The sequence below is a fragment of the Alosa pseudoharengus genome, unplaced genomic scaffold (genome assembly GCF_046254945.1).
Source record: "Alosa pseudoharengus isolate Yale_2024_CS ecotype anadromous, Long Island Sound unplaced genomic scaffold, YU_APseudo_1.1 YU_APseudo_1.1_scf_7, whole genome shotgun sequence".
NCBI lineage: Eukaryota > Metazoa > Chordata > Actinopteri > Clupeiformes > Clupeidae > Alosa > Alosa pseudoharengus.
In genome coordinates this window covers 38,081,422-38,097,874 of record NW_027468859.1, presented here as the reverse complement: position 1 = coordinate 38,097,874, position 16,453 = coordinate 38,081,422, and the positions used below count along the sequence as shown (strand labels likewise).

At 43.3% G+C, this 16,453-nt stretch overlaps 3 protein-coding genes across 3 annotated transcripts; 2 read left to right on the top strand and 1 right to left on the bottom strand.

Moving 5' to 3' along the window:
* The first annotated feature begins 365 nt into the window (after window positions 1–365).
* Window positions 366–1,906, top strand: LOC143109557 (protein CEBPZOS-like). The gene is made up of 4 exons (XM_076272327.1): window positions 366–432; window positions 684–801; window positions 1,007–1,051; window positions 1,357–1,906. The coding sequence occupies exons 2-4, from the start codon at window positions 684–686 to the stop codon at window positions 1,437–1,439; spliced, it is 246 nt and encodes an 81-aa protein (XP_076128442.1). The 5' UTR covers window positions 366–432; the 3' UTR covers window positions 1,440–1,906.
* On the bottom strand, window positions 1,192–9,120 carry cebpz (CCAAT enhancer binding protein zeta). The gene is made up of 17 exons (XM_076272326.1): window positions 8,939–9,120; window positions 7,153–8,651; window positions 6,611–6,839; window positions 6,260–6,434; window positions 6,056–6,144; window positions 5,637–5,690; window positions 5,290–5,392; window positions 4,605–4,673; window positions 4,441–4,507; window positions 4,061–4,167; window positions 3,893–3,953; window positions 3,576–3,763; window positions 3,360–3,398; window positions 2,850–2,945; window positions 2,523–2,587; window positions 2,334–2,415; window positions 1,192–1,683 (listed from the first exon to the last, which is right to left on the bottom strand). Exons 1-17 carry the CDS (start codon window positions 9,101–9,103, stop codon window positions 1,517–1,519), a joined length of 3,255 nt encoding a protein of 1,084 aa, XP_076128441.1. The 5' UTR covers window positions 9,104–9,120; the 3' UTR covers window positions 1,192–1,516.
* A 371-nt stretch (window positions 9,121–9,491) lies between these two features.
* On the top strand, window positions 9,492–15,666 carry ndufaf7 (NADH:ubiquinone oxidoreductase complex assembly factor 7). The gene is made up of 10 exons (XM_076272748.1): window positions 9,492–9,732; window positions 9,833–9,993; window positions 10,101–10,181; window positions 10,272–10,382; window positions 11,043–11,256; window positions 11,644–11,702; window positions 11,855–11,977; window positions 13,039–13,182; window positions 13,625–13,798; window positions 14,627–15,666. The coding sequence occupies exons 1-10, from the start codon at window positions 9,654–9,656 to the stop codon at window positions 14,843–14,845; spliced, it is 1,365 nt and encodes a 454-aa protein (XP_076128863.1). The 5' UTR covers window positions 9,492–9,653; the 3' UTR covers window positions 14,846–15,666.
* Window positions 15,667–16,453: the final 787 nt, after the last annotated feature.

The window sequence follows — 16,453 nt, the reverse complement described above, 5'->3', positions numbered from 1 at the left end:
GCCATGTCTGATGCACATGCTGTTCATCAGGCCATTTAGCATCATGTCCGCATGATCAAAACTGAACATGGAACGTGGAACATGCCCACATCTGCTCACCAAAAAAGCATTTTCATTGATTTGGCAAATACAATTTAACATGAATGTCAGAAAACACTATTAGCATAGTTATCAGCTATCAGCAAGTATGTAAATACATGCAATTGCTTACTTGACTCCCGTACTTTGTACATTTCCAGATTGCTCTGCTGGGAGAATTAGTACTGGGGCTGAGAACAGATGTTAGAGTTGTCAGTCAATGATTTTATAGCGCATTTTGTCTGAAAACTCCTTCCCACAGGGTGGCACTGTTGTACTAGTCACCAGCGTGACCTACTACAGATGTACTAGTATGACCTGCAGAAGAAAGAGTTTCAACACAAGGACAAGAAGGTATGCATGTCAGTTATTAGTTTTGAATAATGATCGTGTGGATGGATTGACATGAAAAACCTGAACGTGTCAGGTCAGATGTTTGTAGCAGTAGGTTAGGTGATCAGAGCTGCGGGTGCTAATGATAAATGATGATAATGAATCTGGCTCGCCTCGTTAGCTTAGTTAGCAGCAGCTCAGTGGATACGTGTTCATGCAGGTCATCATTTAAAAATCAGAGTTGATAAAAAAACATTTAAATGTTCTTACAGATGGCACCCAAAACAAGAGAACCATTTGCTAGGAAAATCTTCAAGGGAGTTCTATTCCTTGAACTTGCTGCTGTATTTGGGGTGTATGGTTTATTTCATGCAATGAACTCAAGTCGAGGTAAGTATCTTGTTTGAAATGGTCTTTAACAAGATCACTGACTCACGAATCAGTAAAATCACATGCAATAGCTCAGATGTCTGAAACATAGTCGCTAATGTAAAAGACTGGAGAATGCCACATCCATACAAGTTTTGTGAATATTTGCATGCATAGGTATGATGCATGATGATAACACTACAATTGTTGTGAATTCCTTTTACAGATTTCAGGGGTACAATGAACAGAAGATTTCCATCCGTTTTGGACTGTAAGTAACTTCTCACTTTTTATAATATATTCTTCCTTTTATAATAACACATTTGTAACAATTCCTTCGTAAGAGTTCAAGAATGTATAAATAATTCCACAAACCTCTTCATAAATAAGCAAAGCCCAGCACACTAAATCTCTAAATAGAAATATTAAAAGTTTATTTTTACAATCATAGAAAACATCAAAAACAGCCTTTAATTTTTTCTGTAAAAGGGGAGGGAACACCAATATTAACATGTTTGTTAAATACAAGCTGTATTGAACATGATTTGCTCTGTCTTGCACTCCTTCCTTATCCAGTATATTACAAGTCCAACGAGTGGGCAGGAATCTATGGCCTTCGGGAAACGGATCAAGAGGCCTGGTCCGCCAAGAAGGAATAGACACAACACATGGTTGGCTGTAGAGCAAGAAACGTCCTCTGGAGTTTACAATGTTTTAGATGGGCATGATCTGATCCTCACTTCTTCCCACCCATCTTCTTCTTCCCACCCATCTTCTTGCCCATCCAGGGTTTGCTGAATGCTTTCCTCTTCTTGAACATGGCGTTCTTTTTGCGAAGAGTTTTCGTGTCTCGGTCGTGAAGCCAGTCGTCTCGTTTGGCCTCCCATTTGATCTGTTTGACACCTAGTGGACACATAATGGAGAACATGATGAAGTGCAGTTCCAACGAGCTGTACCGATAACTCTTAAGAGGCACCACTGAACTACCATGAAACAACCCTCTTGATTTGCTTCAGGGAAAAGTACCAACATACAGTGAGATTTGGAGAGGGATGAAAAAACTGCTATGGACCATGGCAGATATGTGTGGCTAGAATCTAGCCAGGTTAATAAATGAATTCACTCATCTCTGATTTGTGCTTGTGTATGTTTTTCAGGACTCATGAATACACTTAAGTCAGTGTAGGGTTTCCACTAATGTTTTTCAACATCAAATTCAAGGACTAGACAAAAGAGAACTGGAGGGCAGCTGGTGTCCCTTGTATCCCTTGGAAGGGTTAAGTGTTCATGAATCTTTCTCCTGTTAATGATCAAATTCAAGGACATAGTAGGCAATGTGAATGAGGGACCTAAAATGCAATTACATATTCCCAGGACAATATAAATTACTTCCAGGGTATTTGATCCAACCATAGATTCTCCATGGCTGAAAAGATTAGTCTCTAAAATTCCCGGTTTTCTAGGATGTGTGGGACACAAGTCAGTGGCTGAATAAGAGGCCATTTTGAAACATTCTATTCAGCATGTATGACAGACAGTTATCAGTTACTTACTTGCTTTGTCCTTATTGGCCATGGCATTAATGCCAGTAGTATCAAATCCAGAGTCCACATTTTCATCCAGAAGATCCCCAAACTGAAAAAAGAATTAAAAGAGTTGAACAACAGAGCGTACTAAAAGTCAAAACGCTCATCATAAATACTGTTACCTGGTTGAGAGATTTTCAGCACATTTCTACTCACCTCTTCAGCAGTGGCAAATGCCACAGAGTCCTTCTTCCCCTTCTTCTTTTTCCCTGGTTTGGAACCTGAAGCAATGAATTGGTACAAGAAGCACATTATCAATACAGAGAATACATACATTTTAACAGAAGTAGCTGCAAAGATTTTGCATGAGACCCTCCCCATAGTTTCATAAGTGCAAAATCTTTTAGTAGGTTTATTTACAGTGTACCTGATGTATTTACCATTAAGAGATATCTGGACCTTTATTTTCATAAGCAGAACTGCTGAATGAATCCCCTCAGTAAGACAATGCAGTGGTTCTGACATTCTGTTACAAAGACCTACCCAAAGTCTCAGAGAAATCCAAGTCCTCTGAGGATTTCCTCTTGCCTTTCTTGGTTGGTTTGGTGACCTCTAGAGGTTCGTCCTCCTCATCGTCATCTAGGTTTTGGGGCAAAAAAAGATATGTTCGCCTCATTGAGCATTAAGTGTTGTTCACATTGCATGCGCAAACGTCAGCGCTGCGCTATGAAACACATTATTTTCAATGGCTTGCGCGTTCAAGAACTGGCATGCCGCTGTGCTGAGCAAAGTGCAGTGCAAGCGTCATTTTGCCGCGGTCAAGTCCAAGTTCAATCATGTTTAACTTTGACCGCGGCGCGCTGTAAATCATAGGTCTTTTGCGCCGAGCCCAGCAGCAAGCACAACAAAAATCTTTGGGGCATTAGCTCAACCAAGAGCAACCTAGCGGCGAGCGCAGCGCATGCCGCGTGCAATGTGAAGTCCCCTATAGAACTACAGCAGATACAGATCAACCAGGTACAGATCAGTTGAACTCAAACAATAACAACCTACCCTCGAAGTCATCAAAGTCACCCTCCTCCAGTTCTGGCACTGAAAAAGAAAAGTTCCATTATTACACAAATGAATCCTCTAATGATTGTTGCTCGTCTCATTTTTCGTAATAACAATGATCTTTCAAATAAGCTATGAAAAAAAAACCCCACTGTATATCTATTCAATGTCACTATTATAAAGCAATGTGAGGTAGTGAGGAGCAGCACTATCTACCTTCTCCGTCATCGTCCTCTCCTTCTACATCCATGAATGCTCCTCCTTCTTCTTCTAATTCTTCACCAAAGTCTTCCTCATCCATGCTACCCAGAGACACCTCCTCATCGTCCAGTTCATCCACATCATCTGAGTCTATGTCCGATTCCTCCTCACCCTTCTTCTTCTTGGACTTCTTCTTTACGTTCCTGCATAAATGTCAGTAGATGTAATGTTGAACATTTATTCCTTAACTGGTCTCGTAATCATAGATACATGTGTGTAACACGAGTCACATTGAACAAATCTGCTAAACTCGAAACTAGAAATTAACCTACCCAGCAAAGTCAAGGTCATCGTCCTTAAAATCTGCGAAGAAACTGTCCCCTTCATACGCATCTAAAAAGGAGAATGATAAAGTCAGCCCATCGGAACATCTCGAGTATTCATCATTTTCTGTCAGACCGTTAAAAATAATAAAATAAAAAATAAAACCCGGTGCTTACCAAGTGCCCTCTCGAACTCATCGTCGTCCACATCCTCCACACTGTCATTGTCTCCGATGACCCGCGGCCTCTTCAGCTGTTTCTCCTGTTCACGCTTCTTGAAGAATCTGGAATGAGATGAACAGACAGGCGGACATTCAACTTCACAATAACCTCAAGACAATACTCAGTCAAGCTACAATATAGTCTGGGCATGGATGAAGAGGTCAACGATGAATATACATAACAAATGTGAGGTCATGCGGTCATAATTTCCCATGCACGGCTGTTCAAGAGCAGCCCTTCAGTCTGTTTTTTCAAGCAGTTATGCCAAATTCCACATAGAATTTCCGCAAATAATGTTTTTTTTTTTAAAAGGATTACGCTAATGCAGTCCTTACCGATGAAAGAATATCTCATCCACAGGAATTTGAGTCTCATCTTTGGCAAGGAACTCCTCACCATTCACTGAAGATCACAAAAAGAGAATGGTTAGCTCTGAACCCACAAGCTGGTGACGTGACAACAGTACTGGCATGCCAACCCCTAACATGGGAGAACTCACCTGGGAGAGAGCGGACATTGTTCATGGATTGCCTGTGCTTAGGCTTCATCACTACGGCATCTGTGTTTTCTGTTGAACATTGGGAGACAGGTTGATGCAAGCCATTTTCAGAGCCAATTTTTGCAGTTAAGCATGAATGTGTACTTAAACATTTATTCATGTTACATTTATTCACTTGGCAGACACTTTTATCCAAAGCGACTTACAGCAAGAGAATAGCATTCAAGCTACAGTGCAGAGACCTTAGCTAGGAAATACTACTACATCTGTCAATACTATTAAACTTAACCTTTAAACTTAAATGTTAAAACCTGGAGTTCCAATCTGTGCTATGAAAGATCGGAGTCTAGCGCAGAACCAAATGATGCTAAAACTTATGGACCAGTAATAGAGGTGGACACAGCTCAACACTTATGGACCAGTAATAATGGTGGACACAGCTCAACACTTATGGACCAGTAATAATGGTGGAAACAGCTCAACACTTATGGACCAGTAATAATGGTGGACACAGCTCAACACTTATGGACCAGTAATAGAGGTGGATACAGCTCAAGCATAGACTGTATATATAGAACAGTCTATGAGCTCAAGTAATAGAGGTGAAAACAGCTCAACACCTATGGACCAGTAATAGAGGTGTACATAGATCAAGTAATGGAGGTGGACACAACTCAACACTTACGCTTGCCCTTGAGCTGCTTGGGGTTCCTGAACACAAAGCGATCCAAAAACCGCATGAGGGTGAAGTCCTGTAGTGGATCACCTGTATACTGAATGAACTGCCCCTGGAAAAACAATCAAGAGCAAAAGCTTAAATACAGCCCAGTAAATTTCACAGGGGTCTGGGACCCTCTTTAGAACCTACAGCTCATTTTTAAATTGTGCTATATATCAGTAATATTTTTCCCCCAGTATGGGTAAATATATCAATCTCTATATCAAACAGATGCTCCAGCAGGGCTTGATCATTTTTCCTCACATGTTGGTTGTACCTTAAGATTCCAGCTGTAGAATATAACAGTTATTTACCTGCAGAATGGTATTGGCAAACAGGGCCACTGAGGGGTGGTAGTGCAAAGACAGCTGAGAACAAAAAACGGGCAATGAAGAAACAGAACGCTACAACAAAAGGCATGTCGATTATCACATTTAATATAAAGCCATCAATGTTCTTCAGGAAGATTTCCCTCTGACTGAGCTCACCAAGGGCCTAACCAGCTACAAATAAATGTGTAAAAAGTGTAAACATCTAGTCTTAAATACTCAAGTACTAACTAAATCACTTAATACTAGCTCAATCACACACTTTAATTTCAATTTAAATTAACCGTGGCATGAACTTATTTAGACCAAAAGATAATTTAATCAACAGTGGTTTGGACCATTAAGCATTCAGATATTAGCACATTTGCAGCATTAAGCATTCAGATATTAGCACATTTCTTCACCTTTTGAAGCTCCCACAGTGTTGTTCGGTCAGCACCACAGTAAAGCGGGTTTCTGTGCATGGGGTCATACATTTCCCTGTTCTTTCCACCTGAACAGTAATAAACATTCACAGATGTAAGTTACTTTCCATCTTCACACAGTTAATTCATTGTTTACAACAAAATAAATTACTATTCAGCATAGAACAAATAAAAAAAACTCACCTTCCAAGTTCTTATGGTGTACCCATGATGCAGTTGGCTTTTCTGGCACAGGTGCAATCACCTCTTCCTCCTTATCGCCATCCTCCTCGACAGCATCCACCTTATCAGCATCAACAAACTTTTCCTCTTCATCATCATCTTCCACCAGGTCCTCAAACCTCTCCTCCTCATCATCCTGTCCAAAAACACAAGTTGAAGGATTATCAAACCGGTATTGAAAAGTATTACACACACACACCAGTTCCGCAATTTCTGTTCATGTCCATTGTTCATTTAATACTGATTAACACACAATATCAAAAGCCACATTACCAACACTCTTAAACACAAACAAACAGAAAAAGTACTCACCCCTTCTTGCAGGAGTAATTTGAGGCCAGGTTTGGCTTTCATGACCTCTGACACCAGGTAGAGGGCACCACATGCAAATGTGGGGTTCTGGTTACAGCTGACCTGCAGCAGACGCTTCACAAAGGCCTTCACCCGACGCAGGACGATGTCAGCCTTCAGGGATTTGTAGAGAAGGTTAAGAAACATGCTCTGCCTAGAGCTTTTGGACAAATCTGGGTCCAGCAGTTTCCTGAGTAAAAACAAATATATACAGGTTAGCGTTCCGAAGCTGTCCAAGAACAGTCTTAATTTCTACATGAGAGGTCACATGACAAAATGAAAATAAAGATACAAATGATATATTTAAAAAGGTACACATTAAATACCTCAGCCAGCATTGTACCCATGACATACACAGATTATCCAGTGCATGTCAGATCAAAATCCTCTGCGCAAAGTAGCAAAATCATTTTACAGACTGATTGTTTTTCCTCAGGTATTTGCTTCTGCTAACCTGAGAGTAAGATTTTTTAAAAATCCCTGGCAGATGACGAGGTTCATACCTGTACAACGCTACAAAGTACCGGTCAGAGACAGCCTGCTGCGAGTCCATGACCTGGAAGAGCAGCATGAGGGCCTGGACAGCCGTGTTGAACTTCACCAGGTGCACCACCTTGAAGAGCGTGTCTAACTGTTCCTTGATCTTCTCGTCTCCGGCCTTGGCGTAGGGGTAGGCCCTGTTCACCCCGGTCAGCAGGGCACTGAGCATTTTGGACTCCACGTCCTTCTTTCTGATGCAGGCGCGGAAGAAGGAGAAGTAGACGCTGATGAGCTTGCTGGCCAGCTCGCTCTCGTCGTGGCTGAGGATGACCTGGTTGAGGAAGCATGCGCTGTAGTACTGGGCCTTGGGGTTGATGTTGGGCCGGAACATGAGTCGCTCCACCTCCAGGCACACGATCCCCTTCATGTTGGGATGCTTGTGGAGCAGGGTCTCCAGCAGGTACGATGCCTTGGAGGCCACTTTGAACTCGGGGTCTCCCAGCTTGTTGACCACCTGGATGAGCAGGGCCCGCTCCTGTTCCGGCCGGTTGCACAGGAGCTCGTGGGCCGTGGTCAGCGCGCGGGTCTTGGTGGCCAGCACAGTGTCGTGGGCCACGCCATCCAGGGCCACCACAAACTCAGCCACCATGTTCTTCAGCTGATGCTCGAAGTACCAGAGGAGGAGTCGGCGGTCGCGGACGTCCCTGTTGCCACTAGCCCTCTCCTCCAGCTGGTCGAAAGGACGCTGAGAGAATGACCGGAGCTTGCGGTTCTCCGGGAGCAGGTCTGAGATCAGGAGCTCCCGCAGCGTGTCCAGAGCCATCAGGCCCTGCCGGCGACTCCCCTTCTTCTTCACGAACGAGACCAAGCTCTCTATATGCTCAAGGCTGTGAACAGGAGTGTCCTGGATGAGAACAGTCATGGCCGCCATCCTGTCGACGAGTGTTCCCGTGGAGACCACCGCTTTCATCCAGGCCGAGTTTGCCCCCTTCTGCATGCTCTTTTTGGTCTTGTAGACCCCAACTTCACCCTCATACAGATTTATAGCCAGGGCTTTGTACTGGACAACCAGTGAGTCATCCTGTGGCACAGTTTCTGTCTCCGATGTGTACTCCTGGTCATACCACTTCCCACCTGGTTTGACAAGTAACAGAGTCCTGGGGGTAAATTCAAATACATTAACATTCTGTTTAACCTTCTTGCTAGACCCACTGGTGCTAGGGCCATCCTTGAATTTGTTTGTCTGTTTCTTGTTTTCATCTGGCTTTTTAGCTCCTGCCTTTGCATCTTTGGCTTCTGTCTTGGCATCACTCTTCTTTTCTTTGTCACCAGCCTCTGATGTTTCATCCTCGTTTGGTACAAGCTCATCCGGTATAATTTGCAGATCTGCATATTTTTGTAAGCCAAGCTTGTTGATTAATTTTTCCAGCTCTCCTTCTTCCAGATCATCAATTGCACCTTTCTTGCCACCGCCTACTAACTCTTTCGAATCATCGATGCCAGAGAGCATGATGAAGTCCGCCTGGTAAAAAAAAGCAAATTTATCAAGGGTTTATCTCTTTATGTTTAATAACTTGATAATTCAGCCTAAACGTGACGTAGAATGCTAACTAGGTTAGCATTTAATATTGACGTTCGCCCAGTCGGCTATTCAGTATTTTTTTTCCTGTGACAGTATTACTCGAGATCAGCTGGTATTGCACACATAACACTATTAACATGATCTTGATCTAAACGAAAAATATTCATACTGTATCGATAGACACAATTAGCTAGCATATCTAGCTAAGGGATAACACGTTTTCTTACTTTAGTGCCCCCCAAGCGTAAAACTTCATCCAAGGTGAACTCCTCCTCATCTTTTTCAACATCCTTATCGGCTTGTTCCTCAACTCCATTGTTGTCATCTTCACATTCCCCTTTCTCTACAAATTTAACTGTTTTAAGTTTTCGACTCTTGCCTTTGGGAGCCATGCTGGAAACAGCATGCGATTTTCTACTGCTTGCTACCAGCAGGAGCAATCATTCACGGTCCTTGAAGATAAACAGGCGATTGTTTTTTGTAAAAAAAATAATTTGTCTCAACAAGAAATTATAGGATTGTTAAATCTAATTTGTTGTTTTTAGTAGAGCATTTGACCATATTCTATCTTTTTCAGATGAACTAAGAGTAATATATTTCAATATTTTCTAATTTTATTGTTTTACATCGAACAGGAACGGCCTATCTATGATTGGTCCGAAAAGGAAGGGTCAAGGTTCGCAATGGTATCCACGTCCAATCCTACAGAGACTTTACAGGAAGCCCAAGAAGTTTAGTCCAATCAGAGATCAGAATTACTTCATTTCTGTCAAGGGCGATGTTGACATGTGCAAGTGTTAGTAGAAGGTTTAGATCTTGGCGGATGGAGGTCTTTTTTCATTTACAAAATCAATAATTAATGCATTCAAATATATGCAACAACTGTGTTGTCAAATTTTTTTTGTTGTATAATCAGCTGTTGAGTCTAGGGCGGACGAAATCATGAGGGTATGCAGGAGAGTATGTGGTTTACATAGCGTTAGGATTTTGTTGTCGCCCTCAGTTGCACCGAGATTGTGTGGTAAGAAGAATTCAGAAGTTACGATATTAGATATAAATATGACTCTGCTTTTTCAGATATGAAGATACATTAACATCTATTGAAACCACTGTTTTCGTAGGTCGATGGATCTCTCAGCTGCACAGGATTTGTTCCTATTCAACGTCACAGGAACAGGCACCCAGGCATTCCATGCTACGGCACCTCACATCCAAAATCAAGGCTACTGGACCCATTTCAGTTGCAGAATACATGAGAGAAGTTCTAACCAACCCCGTTACGGTAGAGCTTGTTTTTTTTTTCCTGCTGTGTATACCTGCTGTAGATCCACAGTTAACTGGATCTGGGGCAAACCTTTTAGTCTACTCACTTTATACATTTTCTTCAAGGGGTATTACGTGAAGAATGACATGTTGGGTGCCGATGGAGACTTCATCACCTCTCCTGAAATCAGTCAGATCTTTGGAGAGGTAGAGCCTTCCTTAAAAATAAATGCTCGTTCAAACTACAACTAATGTTACTGTGGTTCATCAGCTCATGTAAGTGTCTGTCTTCCTCAGCTGTTTGGTATTTGGTGTATCAGTGAGTGGATGGCAGCTGGGAAACCTAAAGACCTCCAGCTGGTGGAGTTTGGACCCGGTAGAGGCTCCTTGGCTAGTGACATTCTCAGAGTGAGTTTTTCTGTGTGAAGCATCTGTTGTGATTTTCTTTGGGCACGTAAGACTGAGGTTAGGACTCATTTTATGTGAATATCATAAAATGTTGACTTTTTAAACCCTGTCAGTGGTGTATCCAATGAAAGCTCATTCCCACTGTGAGGTTGAATGGTTCTATACACGGAGATCGAATTGTTGCTGTGCTCAGTGGAACACAACCTTTCACACTTAATGACTAAATGACTTTCCCTAATAATTTCATAAAGCATATTCACTAGTTGGTACCCTCATGTTGTTTCTTTCTGTTCACATTGATGCAATAGTTAAAGCAACAACTGTAGAAAACAAAACAGCCCTAAAAACTACAAAGAAAAAAAACAATAACAGTATTCGAGTTACAAAAATCAATAACAGTATTCAAGTTCACACTAATGCAGAGTTTCATAATACCAATTTGGTAGTACTTCATTCATCCTATCATAATGTGGATAAAGTGTCATGAATAGCAATAGTGTTTATCAATGTATTACTTGCAATTTATTATATGTCCAGAGGATGTCACTGTTTCACTTGTTATCATTTGAATTCAAAGGCGATGTCCTATAAGGCTGTGTGTAGCAAAATTGGAAAAGAAAAGCCCTCACTGATATCCTCATGAACATCTGTGTCCTTAAGGTGTTCAGTCAGTTGAAAACAGTATTGAGTGGGGCGGCAATATCTGTCCACCTGGTGGAGGTCAGCCCTAAACTGAGCCAGGTGCAGGCCCAGTGCCTGACAGGTGACCAGAGCCAGGTGTCCGCCAGTGAGAACGAGCCAGCATACCGCACAGGCACCACCAGCACTGGCCTGCCAATCTCCTGGTACCGCAGGGTCGACGATGTCCCTAAAGGTAAGGTAGTACCACGGGCGGTGGTAGCCTAGTGGCTAAGGAGCTGGGCTAGCATATAGTAGCCTGAAAAGTCGTGGGCTCAATACCTGGCTTCCACCACTGTGGCCTTGAGCAAGGTACTTAACCCTGAGTTGCTCCAGTGGCAATGGCCCTTGTAATATAATTAACAAAAGTTGCGTCTGGCAAATGAATACATGTAAAATGTAAAGGTAGTGGACACTGACTGATTGACCCAACTCCATTTGTCTTTTATCGTTTATAAGTAGGAGGGATCGGCATGGAATGGAAGACAGATCTAAATAGAATCAGTTTGTCAGTAATTTCTCAGTAATGAGCTGCCGATGAGTGTTGAGTTTCTGAATTAGTGCTGTTCTATCTTTTAACCAGGTTTCAGCATATTCCTTGCTCATGAGTTTGTTGATGCCCTGCCTGTTCATAAATTCCAGGTAAGCTCCGGGCCGCAAGGCACGATGATGTAGATCTTGCCCAGAGTTGCTGTGCACATGCCCATTTGTGCTCTCTGTTGCCTGTACACACCAGTGCAATATTATGACGACTAATATTGCGTTTTAGACATACACTGTGTAATGACCAACAGAAAACGGAGAAGGGCTGGAGGGAGGTGATGGTGGACATTGACCCAGCTGCCCCGGATGGCGTGGACAAGTTACGCTTCGTCCTGCTGCCCTCCCCGTCTCTGGCCTCAGCTGCCCTCACGCAGGTAAATAGCTCTGAACCAAGCTGTGTTTGGGAAGAACGTCAAGACAAAGTGCGCTGTTAATTAAGGTACAAAAATAAATACAATTGGAATAGATATGGAGAAGAGAGATTTTCAGTATATTTTCTAAAAGTTATGGAATCAAGGGAGACTTTTTATTGCTCTCAAGTCAATAGTTTATTGTAGATGTCTGTCAAAAGAGTGTGGATCACTTTCATCTATTCTATGCCACTAATCAAAAGGGGAAGTATTCACACGTCCCATCAATGTGACCACTTTAGTTTACAGTTTCATCATCTCGGGGGCATTTTACGTCATTACCAAAGAGGTACTTCCACAGAACTTGGCACACGAGCCGATGTGCTGTGATTCTTCCGTCGTCCCGGGGCACACAGCTGCACTCAGAAGCGTTTACAACCCGAGGCCTCTTCAGAGCGCCTTCCCCTCTCAATCAGACTCCTTGCCACAGCTGGCTTTTATTAGCCGTGTTTATACGACATATACATTACAAACCTGTTTTATCTGGCCTCGCCGGAGAAGCCAGGGCACTTTGAGCGGGCTGCCAAAGTCTTACATCATGACTGGGGTACAGTGGGGTGAAGGCCCTACTTTTTAAGGTCTTTTATTCCCCCAACGGCACTGGAGCCAACCCTTGAGTCTCACGTTACCCACATCACTCATATCCAGATCTTTTTTTCTGTCTTTTTTGAATGGAAGTTGTGTGTAATTGTGTCTAATGATGTGGATTTCCAAAGCGAATGGATAGAGATGGTTTATATGAAGGCATGGATGGGTGGATGAACAGATGGGGTTTGATTGATGGCTAGAGATGTAATATAGGCCTCGTTGAACTCTGAGGATGTGATGTTTTTGTTTTCAGATCCCCTTTTGAGAGCCCTTCCCTCCCAAACGCTCTTTCCCTGTTGTCGTCTGAGCTACTTTAGGACTGAAATGGCCTTTGATTGGGAGAGGGCACAGTCTGATGGTTGCTTTCTTGTGCTTGATGAGTTTGAGTTGGCACTCGTTCATCTCCTCTATCCATCTCTCATCTGCCGCCTCCGTAGGTTGATGAAAAGAGGCAGCATGTTGAGGTCTGTCCTGAAGGAGGGATTATGGTCCAGCAGTTGGCCAATCGGATTGTGGAGCAAGGAGGCGCAGCATTGATCGCTGACTATGGCCATGATGGAACAAAGACAGACACGTTTAGAGTAAGAGCTGCCAATGTTTAGCTTTGTTAGCAGGGCACATTTTGCAGATAATGGTATCTTGTGGAAGTCAAATGTAAACAAGTTTCTTCTGATATTAATATTTTATTAATGTGATTGTTTGTCAGACATAACTATCAGTCATTAAGTCTATTTGGTTCTTACACATTACTGATGGCCAAGCAAACAAGTCTCAATACAATATTAGCTGTTCTATATTAATCTCTAGAACTTCTACTCTAAAGTCTTCTAAAGTCAAATAACAGCCAAGATGGGCTCCACCGCAATACACACTACATGCTCTCTGCAGTTTATGGCCATTTGTACAGGCTGAATCTACATCCTCGAATTAACAAACTGCATTGAACATAATTAGATACATTGCTGGTCATTATCATGATCTATCATTTCTTGTATGTGAAATGTGATTGTTTGTCATATAAAGGGGTTTCGAGGGCACAAGCTTCATGATGTCCTAGCTGACCCTGGTGCAGCTGATCTCACGGCGGACGTGGACTTCAGCTACTTGAGACGGATGGCAGGAGACCTCGTGACCTGCATGGGGCCAGTGTCTCAAAGAGTCTTCCTGAAGAACATGGGCATCGACACACGCCTGCAGGTGAGACAGATTCTCATGTGTATACATCCTGCAGTTGTACCTGAAATACTGTGACTGGTCACACCTGCAGGCCTACTGGGCAGCCGTGGCCTACTGGTTAGCACTTTAAACTTGTAACCGGAGGGTTGCCGGTTCGAACCCCGACCAGTAGGCACGGCTGAAGTGCCCTTGAGCAAGTCACCTAACCCCTCACTGCTCCCCGAGCGCCGCTTTTGTTGCTGGCAGCTCACTGCACCGGGTTTATTGTGTGCTTCACCTCACTGTGTGTTCACTGTGTACTGAGTGTGTTTCACTAAATCACGGAGTGGGATAAATGCAGAGACCAAATTTCCCTCACGGAATCAAAAGAGTATATATACTTATATATATATATACAGATCACCCAGGTACCAAAGGGATGAGAAGAGGGACCACCTCTTTTTACACTTTGTATATGAAGCAGGGTCGTACTAGCCAATTGGTACTTTAAAAAATAGAGACCATCACTGCACACTGGTCTAATATTAGGAATTGTTTATCAAGAGCAAACTACGCGTTTCACCATTGGCTTCCTCAGGTTGGCTCTCTGATTTGGGATGACACCCACAGGTGAAATAAACAATTGTAGTTCCAATTGGTACTTGTTCTGCAAACTCTCAAAGTGCCAGCAGTGACAAAAAAAAGTAGCCACAGGTATTTAGCCTCTTCAGTTAAGAGAACTAAGGGAAGATTGTGCCTTTCAGTACCTCAATAAATCTTCATCTCCTCTACTGTTTAATGCATTCATGTTACCGGTAATTATTAAACATTAGAGGTGCTGCTGGACCTGAATGCTTCGGTTCTCTCTAGGTTCTGCTGAGGAGCTGTGCGGACCAGTCCACCCGGGCCCAGCTCATCCAGGGGTACGACATGCTGATGAATCCCCAAAAGATGGGGGAGAGGTTCCAGTTCTTTGCTCTGCTGAACCACAGACGTCTGGTCACCCCCGAGGTGGGAGAGGGGATGAAGAAGAGGAGAGGCATGGCGCCTTTACCCGTGGCCGGCTTCAGCGAGCTCGGCCTCAAGTGAAGAGAAAAGAGGACATTAAGGACTTCCCTGCAATGGCTTACCTTTGTGGACAGTGCATATTGAAGTAGCACATGCTACATTAAAGTGCTTATTAAGGAAATCCAATGGATTTTGGTCACCATTACTTTTGGACGATTTCCACAGACACCTTAAACACGTGTATAGACGGGGTTGCCAGAGTCACCAAAAAGGTAATCAGAAATCTTGAAAAATATTATTGCTTCTAGGGATACAAAAACCTTAAACCATTCATATTCAGAACTGTTGCATCAGGTACGAAATGTCCAGTCAGTGTCGAGCTTTAATGGCAGAAACATGCCTTTGGCAGGGCAACAGCCATGGGAACAGTATAGCACAAAGTGAGACTACGAACTGATGAAGGAAGGGAAGTCTGTGGAGTGACATAGTCATTTGTCACCTCAGGACACAACAGTGTGTCTTTCTTTCCCTCTCTGTTGCTCTCTCTTTCACCCCCCTCCCCCTTTCTACAAGCAGCAGAAACCATTAATATGCCACGTGGTGTCTCCACATCTGGAAGTGATTTTGTGCAGGCAGGGCAGCAGACCACTTACTGTACTCACTGATGTTTTCTTACACGGGAAGTAGGCGCTTTCCCTACTGCTCCAGTAGCAATTAAAAGATATGATTACTGCCGGCCGATACCGATCGCCAAGGTAATCAGCCGGAGTGGACGGCCGAGGGTTCCGATTTTGGGGCCACAGGACGACTCTGCAGGTGTGCTGTTTGACTGGTTGTGTTGGTAACCCCCCACCAGCACCCATCCAGACAATAAACCAAAGCAAAGATTTCTGAAACATAAATATTTTGTCTGACTTTTGTGTTCTTGAAATACAGTTGTAAAACATTTAAGGCTGCAGTAACTGTCATTCAGAATTATTCTTTTTATATATACTGTATATGCTCAAGAGAACGGCTGATCATGTCAACTCTGGAAAATGCCTTGCATTTACCGTACATGTGAGTGAGTTCTATGGACAATGCCTTGTATTTACATGTGAGTTATCTGGAGTCATTTTATTCAGTGAACTCTCCTGATGATGCGCCCGAGACCCTGGCGTTGCTCTCCCCTGATCTGGAGCAGCGAGAGGAGCTGGAGGAGGCGCAGGCAGCGCTGCCGAGATGTGTCCTCTGGGCTTTTCAAACGGGGTTCAGCGAGTGTGCCATGCAGCAGCTGGAGCTTCAGGCTCCACATGTAGCCCATTAAGCTCACTATCCACCAAAGATTCTAGAACAGAGCTGTTCTAGAATCTTTGCTATCCATTCCTCTCCCCCACAAACCAGTGCTGTTCATTTAACATGAGGCCCAAGGCAGCCTTGACTATCCACTCCTCTCCCCCACAAACCAGTGCTGTTCATTTAACATGAGGCCCAAGGCAGCCCTGACAAGCTTTAATACAGCCCCCCTCCTCCCCCAAATCTAACCGAGAAAAGGTTAAATGACCGGTATGGATCAACTCTAATGATTCATTAATTATTCTCTGAGGTTCTCTGCTAGCAGTCTCCCTCCATATCATATATAGCTAAACGTGTGCTTCTGTGTATTGATATATTGGGGTACAGTAGAATTCAGTGTATGTGTTGTACCCC